The sequence below is a fragment of the Zerene cesonia genome, chromosome Z, assembly GCF_012273895.1.
Source record: "Zerene cesonia ecotype Mississippi chromosome Z, Zerene_cesonia_1.1, whole genome shotgun sequence".
Classification (NCBI taxonomy): Eukaryota; Metazoa; Arthropoda; class Insecta; order Lepidoptera; family Pieridae; genus Zerene; species Zerene cesonia.
The window spans coordinates 6,674,681-6,687,303 of NC_052122.1; the positions used below are offsets into that span (position 1 = coordinate 6,674,681).

At 32.8% G+C, this 12,623-nt stretch overlaps 1 protein-coding gene across 1 annotated transcript in view; it reads right to left on the bottom strand.

The window, feature by feature from the left end:
- Positions 1-2,460: 2,460 nt before the first annotated feature.
- Positions 2,461-12,623, bottom strand: part of LOC119835641 (inhibitory POU protein) — a 31,433-nt gene continuing 21,270 nt past the window's right edge. The window contains exons 2-4 of the mRNA XM_038360592.1: positions 11,617-11,673; positions 6,659-6,841; positions 2,461-3,168 (exon numbers count right to left, since the gene is read on the bottom strand). Of these exons, the coding sequence (XP_038216520.1) occupies positions 2,461-3,168; positions 6,659-6,841; positions 11,617-11,673 (948 nt within the window). The remainder of the gene's footprint in view (positions 3,169-6,658; positions 6,842-11,616; positions 11,674-12,623) is intronic.

Below are 12,623 nucleotides of genomic sequence, written 5' to 3' on the forward strand. Positions count from 1 at the left end.
AGTAATAAATGTTATTTGCAGTTAACAATTTTCTTTTTTCTTTATTACAATATTTATGGCAAGACTAGGTATACCTTAAGTATTTAATGTTGATTTACTCTTGAAAATCTTTTAATGTACAATAATACACATGAACTGAAGGACAGGGTAGTAGCTGAAGCACTCAACAGATAATAAGAAAGCGAGTATATTGGCTATCGTAGTGGCTGTCATCGCTACAGGGTAATCGTGTAAAAAGAAACTGTTTAGAAAATATAATTAAAAATAAGATTACGTGCCAAAAACCCGCTACCAAGTTCTTTCCATATTTTATACAAAGAAACATTTATAAGACAATTTAAATTCACACAGCTTTAAAATATTATAATATATCCGGATAAAATAGAGTGTTTTCTGATGTTTTTTTTTATTGTTTTAAAAAAATACAGTCATACCCAAGGAATGTGTTCAATGTATAAGATATAAAAAATAAAACAATGAATTACTAATAATTCTATTTTTATTGTTTATGGTTTTCGAAACAAGATTTTTCTCCATTTCTTAGTAATAATACAATTAATAATAATTAAATTGCAAGAGAAACTACTAATGACTACTTAAACTTAGCGCTGACTTAGTTTTGGAACTAATAGTTAAATATTATGTTAATGCTGTGTATTATCGGCCTATTAACTATTTTAAATTTAATATATACAGAAACACTCATGGTAAAATCAAATCTTGGGCTATTAAAGTATCAATATAGTTGATATGTCGTGTTTGTGCTTCTTTCTTATATAAATTCGATTTACCACTTGGTTCACGTTTAGTTAGACAGTTTTGCATAAACATGGCATATGAGAAGTAGGTAGGTATTGGCCCCTTTATGTCGTGCCAAAACTATTAGTGATATAAAACAAAGCTTCAAAAACAAACAAGTAATTATCTTCAATATTCTAGATTTGTTAAAATGATCTTATAAAATTATTACAATAACAAATGCATGTTCATAAATACTCAATAGTTAACTATGTTATTATAAAATAAGACTCAGCAGTAAATTTGCGATGTGTAATTCATTTGAATTAAAGCCTTAGATAGCAAGTTCTCGAGACTTTCAACGAAGTAAAATTAATTATGAGATAAACGTATAATAATAGATAATAATAATCTATCTAACTTCCGTACGTAAAACTATATCATATTCCTAGCAGTTACATTGCACATTTTATTTTTCCTATGCTATATTTACAAATTAGTATTAAAATATTATTTATAATTCGCGTTTTCCTTCATTTAATACATTGAGAAAGTTTATCAGGAAATATGTTTTATTATAAAGATCACAATGCAACCTTATAATAACTGAAATGGGTAAGTAATTGTACGATGGTGCCAATCTTCTGTCACCTTAATCTAGTGTATGTAATTATAAAATCCAGCCGCGTCGTGATAATTCTTTTTGAACTACAATATCGTTTATGACTAGTATACTAGTGATTGAAACGTGACTTATTTACAATGATTTAATTACTATTTTGGCTAAGGTTCTCTACTAATTTCTTATTCTAAAAGTTGTGCCATTTTGTGATTTGTTATCTTTAAAAACATTTTACTAAACATGTTTTAAAATAACTGAACAACGCCTCAAAGTACTGAGTCTATGTTGTTAGTGTATTCCTAAAATCATAATAATATTTTACAAGTTAGAATTATATGCAAAAAACAAAACCCTTATCATTATAAAACTTTATCGTGCACTATGACTAGACGCTTTATATGTTTTCTTGTACTGAACAAATATGCAGAATACTAGTATAAATATAAACGTAAAACAAAATATGTGTATAACAGAACAAACTCATATTAGATCAATATAGTACTTTATCTAGTCACAGTCTAAAATACATGTTGTCGTTTATTATTTCGATGTACATTATTATTGGACACCTACATTTTCTAAAGTATCCATTTCGAGACTGCGACACGCAGCAATGAAATTATGTACTAACATTAAACACAGAATATTGAATATTTGCAAGGCACATTCTCTTAAAAATCCTGATTTCCAAATTTCCATGTAAAATCTCAAGACGAAAATCACAAAAGTATTGCTGATTTAAATAAATAAAAGTATTTGAAGCGACTTCCATCATCAAAATGATATGTTTACAATAATAATTATAATAATTAATTATGTACCCTGTGTTTTGAAAATATAAAAGAAGTCGTTAGAAATAAACCACTATTTGTAACAATTTATCTACATTAAGTAATTGTGAACAATTTCAAAAGGAATTAAAAGAACAAGATGGAAATGAGATCATATTATTGCTTACAATAGAATACTCCAAGCGTATGTGGGCTAGAGTTTCTACAGCGGCCGTTTTAGCCATGGCCCAGGCCAGTGTGGGAGCGGCAGACGGCTCAGTACCCGTACCCAGTTCCTGGGTACAGCAGAGCGGCGCCGCCTCCCGACGGTCAGTGTTGCGCCGCGAACTTCATTCGTTTCTGTTTCTGTCTCTGGTTGCAGAACCAAACTCGAACTACATTCTTTTTTAGGTCTAACTTTTCAGCAATTGCAGCAATTTTTTCACCAGAAGGTCTCGGCTGAACCGCAAAATATGCCTCAAGACTTCTTTTCTCAGGTGCAGCTATCGATGTTCTTTTTCTTTTCTTTTCGCCAGCTGGTAACACGCTCGGGGCGTCTGGATCTCGTCTCTTATTTTTTGCTTGTGCTTCTGCCTCCTCTAACCACGCTTGTAGAATGGGTTTGAGTGCTATCATGTTATTGTGACTTAGAGTTAAGCTTTCGAATCGACATATTGTACTTTGTGACAGGGCGCCAACTCCAGGTAATTTTAGATTTGCTAGAGCTTTACCAACGTCCGCTTGTGTGACGCCGAGTTTGATTCGTCTTTGCTTGAATCTCTCAGCAAATGCTTCTAGTTCTCGTGGATCAGTGTCGGTGTCTGGATGCAATGCAGCGGCGGGATGCACCAAGTGAGCCGGTGGGGCATGGGCTAGGCCGCCAGCGTGGTGGTGATGGTTCATGACATGATTCATGGCGCCGTATCCATGCAACTGATGGTGCGGTGGAGCTCCTTCTCCCATAGGCGCTAGAGTTGTCATAGATGTTGCAGACCCCGGCTCCAACATATCCAACCCTTCCATTCCATGATGACCCATCTGCGAGAAGAAAGCCTTTTGTAATTGGTTTATGGTACTGTCTAAATCACTACGATAAAAGGGCTTGTTACACATAAACATCCAAATTGTAAGACAATAGAGAGGAACATTATTGACATATTTTTAGCATTCATAATAATTGATCGTTCTATTTTGAATATAAAAGTAGGGTCGTTAACAATGGCTCTTCTTGTGGGCGACATAGAAACATAAACAATCATCTTTGTGCAGAGATTTGCACTCATTCTTTATGAGTGCAAACACTTGTTTTTTTGCATGGAGGGTGAGTCTGTTGTGACGTTGATTGGATGTGAGTGTTTTACCAATATGCTTACGTTGTTGACCGGCTTTGTCGCTAAAATGAATGTTTGCAGTATCTAGAACACATTTACGTACCGCCATATGTAGATCGTAAATTGTTTGACGCTCAATATATTTGATGAACGGTGACTGCACTCGTAAGTAATACAGGTAATTAACATATAAATTTAGAATGAGAAATTTGTATATAATAACAGTGACATATAATAATTTCTGTAAGACATTTAAGAAATTGCAATATCAAATTGATTTTGTTATCATGCTTTTAATAATTCGATTTGAAGCTGACTATACTTATTTACACTTTAAGATATTTAAATACCTAATCGATAAGGAAAATATATTTTCATGTATATTAGATAAGGCTGCGTTAGACCAAACATAACATAGTTTTAATATATCAAATCTTGTCTTTCGACCACTTTTCTAACACGAAATATTTTTTGTAAGACAACCTACTCATTTATGCCTCGGAATAATTGGTAAAGACATTAATTAATATTATTATGAACAAAATAAAATACAACCAATTTAATAACGTTCTACAAATAGAAATAATCAGTGCTTTTTCCCCTGTTTTAATTAATAATTTTTTACTCCTTAATGGCTAATAGGTGTAAGTACTTTTAAAAGCATTAATACAATAATTCAACGCTGGATTAATCTGTGTATACAAATATAATTTAAAACAAAAAATACTGAATTACTACTACTAATACTTACTTTGTACATTCAATAATGAAGTAAGCACAGAACACTCATATTAAATTAAGTGATTTCACAAAGACTGTTAGATTGGTTAGTAATGATCATAAACATTATTTAATAACCATTTCAATGAACAGTCAAAAGCTTCGAAAATACGCTGGAATATCTCTTGTTTGAATCAATATATTCAGTAACTTAGGTAGGTATTGTAGGTATATCATTATGTTCAAATTTCGATAATTGTAAAGTGTACCTATACACATTCTAAGTTATTTAACGTGACTGTTTATTAGCTTGTCCAGGCAGTAAGTCATGGTCGCAATTTTCTGACATTACCGGGGGTGGGATGTTCGGTGCAGTGGGTACTGGGCACCGGCGCATCCTAAGGGAACAATAGATAACAATTATCCAGACACTAAGATGCGTGCTGCACGTAACATAAGGAAAACGGGGCCTTTGTCTTTTGATTTACTCGTTCAGTTACGAATTTGGACAGTTTTATTTGTTCGTATGTTAAGATGAGATCTGTAAAACAATTTTTTTTTGTATTGTGTATATATTTATCAGGTATACAATATAAACATACAGTATGTTGTACGCCTGATAAATATTTTGGGGTGTCCTAACTATGTGAAGAATCTGTACGATTTTATTTTATTTTTAAATAATAAATGTATTGTCGATTCATAAAATACATAATGCTTTTATATTAATTTGAAGTTCACGTCTTTGTACTTTTCATGTCAAGCCTAAGTACATAATAAAATTTCATTATCTATAGTAATTTCATACCATATTACTGCTTTCTTTATGTTACCTATCGCTCGTTTATCGGCATTAATATGGGCACAGTTATAGTTAAACAAAGTCCGAACGAAATAAGGGAAAACTATGTCACGCTAGTTAAAAAAATTTCAACACAGTTAACATCGACCCTTCTAAAGATATCCCATGTGGGTTCAGTGACAATTGCTAGTGAGTAAAAATGTTCATATGCCTTGTATTCCCATGGGTAAATAATTTCTTTCTTTTGCCCCTTTGTATTTTATATTTAATCTGTTATATGTTTATTTTTGTGTAATTCCGAAATGGTGTGCTGGAAGTTTTTTTTTTCATATTTTTCATTTGTAATGTACAATTCATTTTAATAATAACATTATGTTACATGGTTTTGACATATTCACATCTCATCTTATTTAATCGAAAAATTTTACCATGCACACAATTAATAATTTGTTTCCTATGAAATGGAATATATATTCAAAACTATTTGACGACACAAAAGTATTAGAAGTAGTATTAGAAACCTAAAAAAAACCCTTATCCAACACAATTTCCCAAAAATAAATTCAAAACAAGTTCTACACATGTTCTTGAAAAGATTAAGGACGTTTGAGACCCCAAACGGGTGTGGTGTTTGGGTTTCCAGTGCTATAAAGTACACATTACGTGGGCTGCGAACTACCCTTACTGCTGAGGGGACGAAAACGAAAACTAAACTGATGGTATCGAATTTTGGCAAATGTGCCCTTTTTAAAGTTCGTAAACAACATATTTCCAGACAATTATTACAATAAACCGATATTCTACAAAGACGACGAGAAAATTTACAATATATATATTAGAACATTACTTTATAATATATTTAAGCACGGAATAAGATTCAAAAGTGCTTCTAAAATATGTTTAGTTGACACATAATTGTTTCAGTTCGTACTTCAATGCGTCGAGCGAAAATAAACTCAAATGACAATATGTTTATTCATATCAAAACATTATAATTAGAAATTTAAAACAAAAAGAAAGCGAAATATACAACACAATGAAATGAATAACATAAGTTCATGTACAATTTCCTGGATATATTCGCCGGGTCGTGGGGGATACGGCGAATATAAAAGCGGCAATACAATCGACAACATTACATCGAATAGTGCATAAAATTACCTCATTTTTATAACAGAACGCATATATTTCTTACATGTTAGAGCCCTCCCAGCTACCCTAAGGCAGCGGGCTCCCCAAGGAGTTAACCCTCGACGGTTACCGATATAGGAAGACTAAAAGATTTTCCAAGGTGTATGGGGCATAGAGAAATGCATTTACCTTTATTATTATTATTTATGTCTCAGTAGTGGCACAGAGCGTACCAATTTAACAACAATTTTATGAGTGTACCTTAGTTTTATATTCTTGAAATTCGATTGAAATGATGTGTATGGATTTCTAGCGAGTCTCTGCATGAAGGGAACTTTTATTGCTGTATTCAAAAATGTGAACGTAGTTATCATACACTGGCAGTAAACTAAATCACGTAGAAAGCAATTTCTAATAATGCTGTGATTAATTAATCTTATTATATTTCGAGCTTACCTTTTGGGTATATAAAGGCTAGAGTATTTTGTACAAATCTGTGGAATATTAAGTTTTGAATGATGGTTTATGTTAGAAACTTGTATACCTGATGCGGCCGGGTATTATGTGGCGGTGGTCCTCCAACACCATGGTGATAAACCATGTCATGTTTGAGCTGAGGTAACGGAGGTCCCGGCTGAGGCCCCGACTGGTGCTTGCTGATGTCGACCGCAGCCAGTGCCTCGGCTCTACTCAGCAAACCGTCGTTTAGTCCACTGAAGATATCACCCTGATAATTAATAATATCAAAATTAATTAAATAATTGAGATTGAACGCCTGTAAATAAATAAATAATTGCGGAAAACCGTTACCGTTTTTAAAACCCAACCCAACCCTAAAATATCATCTAAAGTATCTGAAAATATCCTTTGAAATACCTTATTATCAATAGACACGCAATTACGAAAAATAATTTTCTAAAGCCCATTAGTATGTGTAAATAATTTTAATTATAAACAGAACTGGCAAGTTGGGGATTAAACAAATAACGATATAAATTAAGGACCAACAGCCGGTAACGTGAAAGGAGTTCAGTCGAAACTTCAAAGGGGCAACACTAATTCGCGAGACGTAATACGTAGCCCACATCAAATAGTCATGGCGGATCAACCGACGCCGCGGACAGGGGTTTTTCCCGGATTACTTTAAATTATTTATGAGTGACTCTGACCTCGTGCTACCGAGCAACTCGTTATTCGGCACATCTTCTCCTCAGCCGCTGGACGGATGCTCCTTGCGCGAACTGACTTTTAAACAGGCGGTTTATTGACGCCAAGAACACTTTTAAAGTGATCGTCCCGTATTTCGATTTACCGCCGCTTCGCACGATGCAATAGACTTTGGGGTTTGCTTTCCCCATTCCAATCGAATTCTAACAATTCTGTTGCGTTAGATTTATACTATGTTTCAAACATAAAATCATTTGATAGAGCAATTTAATTATATTTAAATATCCCATGAGTTTGTCAAACCAAGTCGCATTCTTTGTCTGTCCCTATGTTCCTATGTATAATTAAATCTTTAATTCTACACAACGGATTTTGATGGAGTTTTTTTTAATAGATATAGTGATTCAAGAGCAAGGTTTATATGTATGATAACATCTTTTAAACTCCTCTGAATTGCGAAACGCGTGCGAAGCCGCAGACATGAGCTAGTACTTAATAAAGCAAGAGACTTGACACATTTTATTGTTGTAAAAATTGTTTGTTTTTTGTTATCTTATATATGCAAAAAAAAAATTAGTTACCTACACGTCACCTACACGCTTCTAAAGCTCTGAATTTGCGATACGGTACTTATCTTCTGATATTAAAGATGATGACAAAAGCACACTATAAAACTCTGTATATTTAGATTTGTAAATATCCCTTTTTGCCCAATGAACATGGTGATCAAAAACATAATGTATCATAATGACATATAATAATTACTGAGTATCTGTATTAATATCGAAATATTGCACCGTGCACTCTACTATGTCACAACAGTTGCCCAAACTCCTCTCAGTCACGTTGAAGTGTGAATTACTGTCATCTGTAATCCACTTCACAAAGGACAATCGAGCGTGAGAAATAAAGTTTGTATCTACCCTTCACGAATCATTAGCATCGCGTTACAAGAGCTGCCCGGGGAGCAGGCCGTCTAATTGTAATTGCTAAACAAATCGGCCCCGGTTTAATGCGAGCTACATAATAATTTGTTCTGATGTGAGCGGAGCGCGTGCCGCCGAATTGAGCGTGAAATTTCAATGTATTAAGTGTCTTTGTTAGGTGTTTTGTTTATTCATGATTTAGATTATCGTGGTTTCTAATCGTTTATAGTTTATGCCGTATAAAATTGTGTCATGATAATTATGTTTCCTAGTTGATTAATAAATATAAATTGGTACTTTAACTTTAATAATGACATTTATTTATCGATTAGGTACATATATCTCAGTGTGAAACTAAATAAAGTACGTTCTATCTCAATTTAAACTGAATTCCGTTATTCGCATGAAATTAAGTAGGTTAAAAATTCCCTTAAAAAGCATATCTAATTGAAAAAAAAATTCTAGTCATGCTTTAATTTCTGATTTATTTTATGTCAGAAATACGTTGGGCTAGACTATTTTCCAGACGGCGTGATTAGTGCGATTGACATTACCCCCTTACTGTAGTCTGCGTCTATGAATCTTTGATAAGATATACTTTTAATAGCACTACGTCTATAGTTAGCTTAATGAGTAATTTAACGCTTTGATAAACTCTAATACCTATGTTGATTGCGACTATACCAATAAAGATGAAATATTGGCCTAGCATAGTAAACTAGTGTGACTAACTAAAAATCTAGTGAACTAGCTTAATTTCTTTTTTTATTAATTTCTTAAAAAAACAGAGTTCTATTTTTTTAGGCAAGTAGCGTCCCCCATCAATTAATAATTATATGCTAAATTTTTTTGTAGTTTTTTTGCACGTTTGGTCACTCTAGCCACTGCAACAATACTAGCTTTAAATAAACAAGACTCGTGTAAACATTACTCTCATGTTCCAAGCAAAGCCTGCAAGCCAGAATATTTTTACAAAAAAAATTGCCGTTTTATTTGCAATGAAATGATTTATAATTTATATCCAAGAAATGAAACAGAAAATTAAAATAATATGTCGTTAAAAATTGCGCAAAAACCTAATTACGGTTGAATTATACGTGATTGGCTTACAAGATTTAGTAAAGCTTTTAAACTGTAACTTTGTTGTACTGTTTTAAATGTAATTCTATATGACGAAGGATTATCATGTCTTGTTCATTTCATATAAATGGAATAACACGATGCAAATATGTATTCACTTCTGCAATAATCAACAATGCAGCTAATGTATATGCTTATATTATTAATATAACTTAAAAAAAATGTATATTAAAATCAACGCACATATTACCAATGAGCGTTGTCATATGTCCTTTTCAGTACAAAACCCACTAGACACAAGTATTCATAAATACACATAGTGCAACAGTGGAGCTTCGTGGCACAATTAAAATAATTCCCGTGTCCCCTTGTTGGGGTATGGGACAAATGCACTGAGGATCTGTATCACTGATCGGTTTTGTTTACGGAAAAGAAGGTAATCTGTAATTCACGTCCTGTCAGTCCGAGACTTTTTTTTGATTATCCCTATCAGAAATCTAAACCAAGATCCCTAGGACTCGCACACGTTAAAAATAATACCACAGGTGATTTATGGTACATTATATCAAACTCCACTGCTGTGCTCGTCATTGGCGGCTATGGCCGCTGCATTTTCGCTCATTTTACGAAATTTTCTTCAAACAAGATTATCAACATTTCCACATTTGGTATACGCTCGATGTTCATTAGTTATTAATTCTCAAGCTCTAACTGCAATGCAAAGTAACTGTTTAATTCGATACTGCTTGACACGAGCACAGAACAAAGCGCTCAACGGCACAACACAACGCTAAAATAATCCATTACTATTATTACTCATCAACGTTCTCATTTTAGGGTTAACTGGCGACATCTCCTGATCCCCTGATACATCTGTGCCTCGTGATATCAAGTGTCACAGAGATGTAAAAGCCGGTGTGGGGCCTTTGCGCACGATTAGGCGGATATAGCTCGCATACACTTGCATGCTACAGTACTCAGCTAATTTAATTACATACTTAATTATTTATCTGACGGCTTGTGTGTCGCGTTTCCGTAAAATCTTTGCGCTCGTGTCTGTTGTTGTGTTGGCTTTTATTATGTGTTTGTTATTAAGTTAATTTATGCGAAATGAGAGTATGGTGTAAGAACTAGAGTAGCTGCTAGCTGGAATTTTTTAACTTAATCATAAGTAGCTGATAACAATAATTGTTGAGCTATTTCTATAGCTATAATACTTCGTTAGATATAATATATTATTTTATTATAAAAACAATAAAGCTTAAAGCTCACTAAAATAATCGATGATCGATACAATTATTGGAATTGAACTTTTTGAGACCAATGCGCAGTTTAATGCAGTCGAATTTATTCGGACATCGTCCAATATTACTTGTTTTAATCCGTGCCGCACTCGATTATCTCTTAATAACTTCGTGACTGCTTTAATACGATTTTGTGTAATATTTTTGGATGGCTGTAAATTGTGCTGACATATCACGATAACCGATACGATTGCCTACTTTGTTTTTAATTAACTTTTTACGGGCCAGAGGAAACTCGGTCATTGAAATGTCAAAGAAAAGTGTACCTAAAGTATTATACTGCTATGTGGGCACTTCACGGAAGAGATGATACGACGCTTTGAAATAGCCTTTATAATTTCTATTTGGACTTTTTCTTCCTCTTGGTTAAATACCTATAATATTTTGCAGATAAACAAAACAATAAACTTCAACGCGTGGCCGTAGTCTAATCTAAGGCTTCTAATGTAAATTTAGAATTTCCCACCTGTGTTTACAAATTTTTGTCTCTTTCCGTAGGCGCGTGAAATAAAGCTCTTAGTGACAAGAGCTTTATTTCGCCTTGTCTTTTTCCCGTTTTATAAATAAAAATACACATTGAGCATAAACGTGAGCGTGCCACGCGAAAATGCTTTTAATTAGAGTTTATCGGATGACAATTTTTGATATCAACTTATCACCTCTTTATTTCGCTCCGGGTTTTCGTTTATTTTATTTGCGTTCATGAAATTGATATTATTTTTGTGGACAATCTTGACGACGAATTTTGAGTCACTATTTATGGAGTAATACCGAACATTGTATTCACGGTGACGAAGATTGTCAAGCGTAATAGATGATACGATTTCCAATTACTGTAAAAAAGTTTCATTAATGTAATACAGACAAAGAAAATTAAGTACAAATAATGCAGTAAATAAAATAAACACATCTTTGGCCAAAGATAAACGCACATTCGCAAGGCAATTTATACCCTAAATCAAATACGTTAATAATGGTTTTACATTCAATCATTATAATGTGTAATTTTAACATTTGCTACTTACGTTATGTCGTGGTGACCAAGAATTGCACATCAACGAAGCATCTTCGAGGATGCGGCTCTGTAAAGAAAATTTTCATTATATTATGATTAATTGTTCTTTTGCTGATTGCATAATACGTATTTTATCATCGGATGAAAACTTTTTGGAAAAATGTGATGTGTATGTTAAGTGAGCGTATGTTACATGTTACATGTATGTTATAGTGTTTTGAATTTTAAAGTACTTAGACTAATAAGAGCAAAAACCGCCTAATGTCTTATTAATAAACCAGTGATACATTCTTAATTAAAATTCAACAACTTTCTTCTCTAGAGTTCATCTTAAAGGAGACAAAGCAACAATATTTAATCGTATTTATTATAATCATTATGTACCGTATGTGTTACGTGACCGTATTTTTACTATTTTTTTTTTATACTTAAATTCAGAATAAGTCCGATAAGGCCATATTATTTTAAAGAATATTAACTTTTATTATTCATTTCATATTTTATATTATTTACAATACGCTCAAAGTATCTTTGGTCAAATTGATACTGATATGGCATCTTGACCACTTTTGATTTAAATAATAATTATGATAATTCCCCTAATTCAGGTCTAGTTGCAGAATTGCTTTACACAATCAGGGTTCATGAATGTGGTAAACTAATGACAAATATAATAATACAGTTTTCATAAAAAATAAAGATATCCTATGGGGTTGCCACAAAGAGAAACAATTAATTGAATAAACTATAACTTGACCTTAGCGGACAATGCCAAAACATATGTCGCCAGATACGTTTAAAAACAAATAGATAACTAGGCAAAATGAATTTGTGGAACTTATAAAACAACTTATTAAAATTGTGTTTTCATGGAAGAGGTATGGTTGCATGAAACAACGCTGTTAACAATTTGAAAATTAAACGTGTTATTAGATCTTCAAAATTTTCAACAATTAATTCCATATTTAAATTTCTCTCCAATCTTACAAAATCAAATATTATGTTAATGAAAGGAAA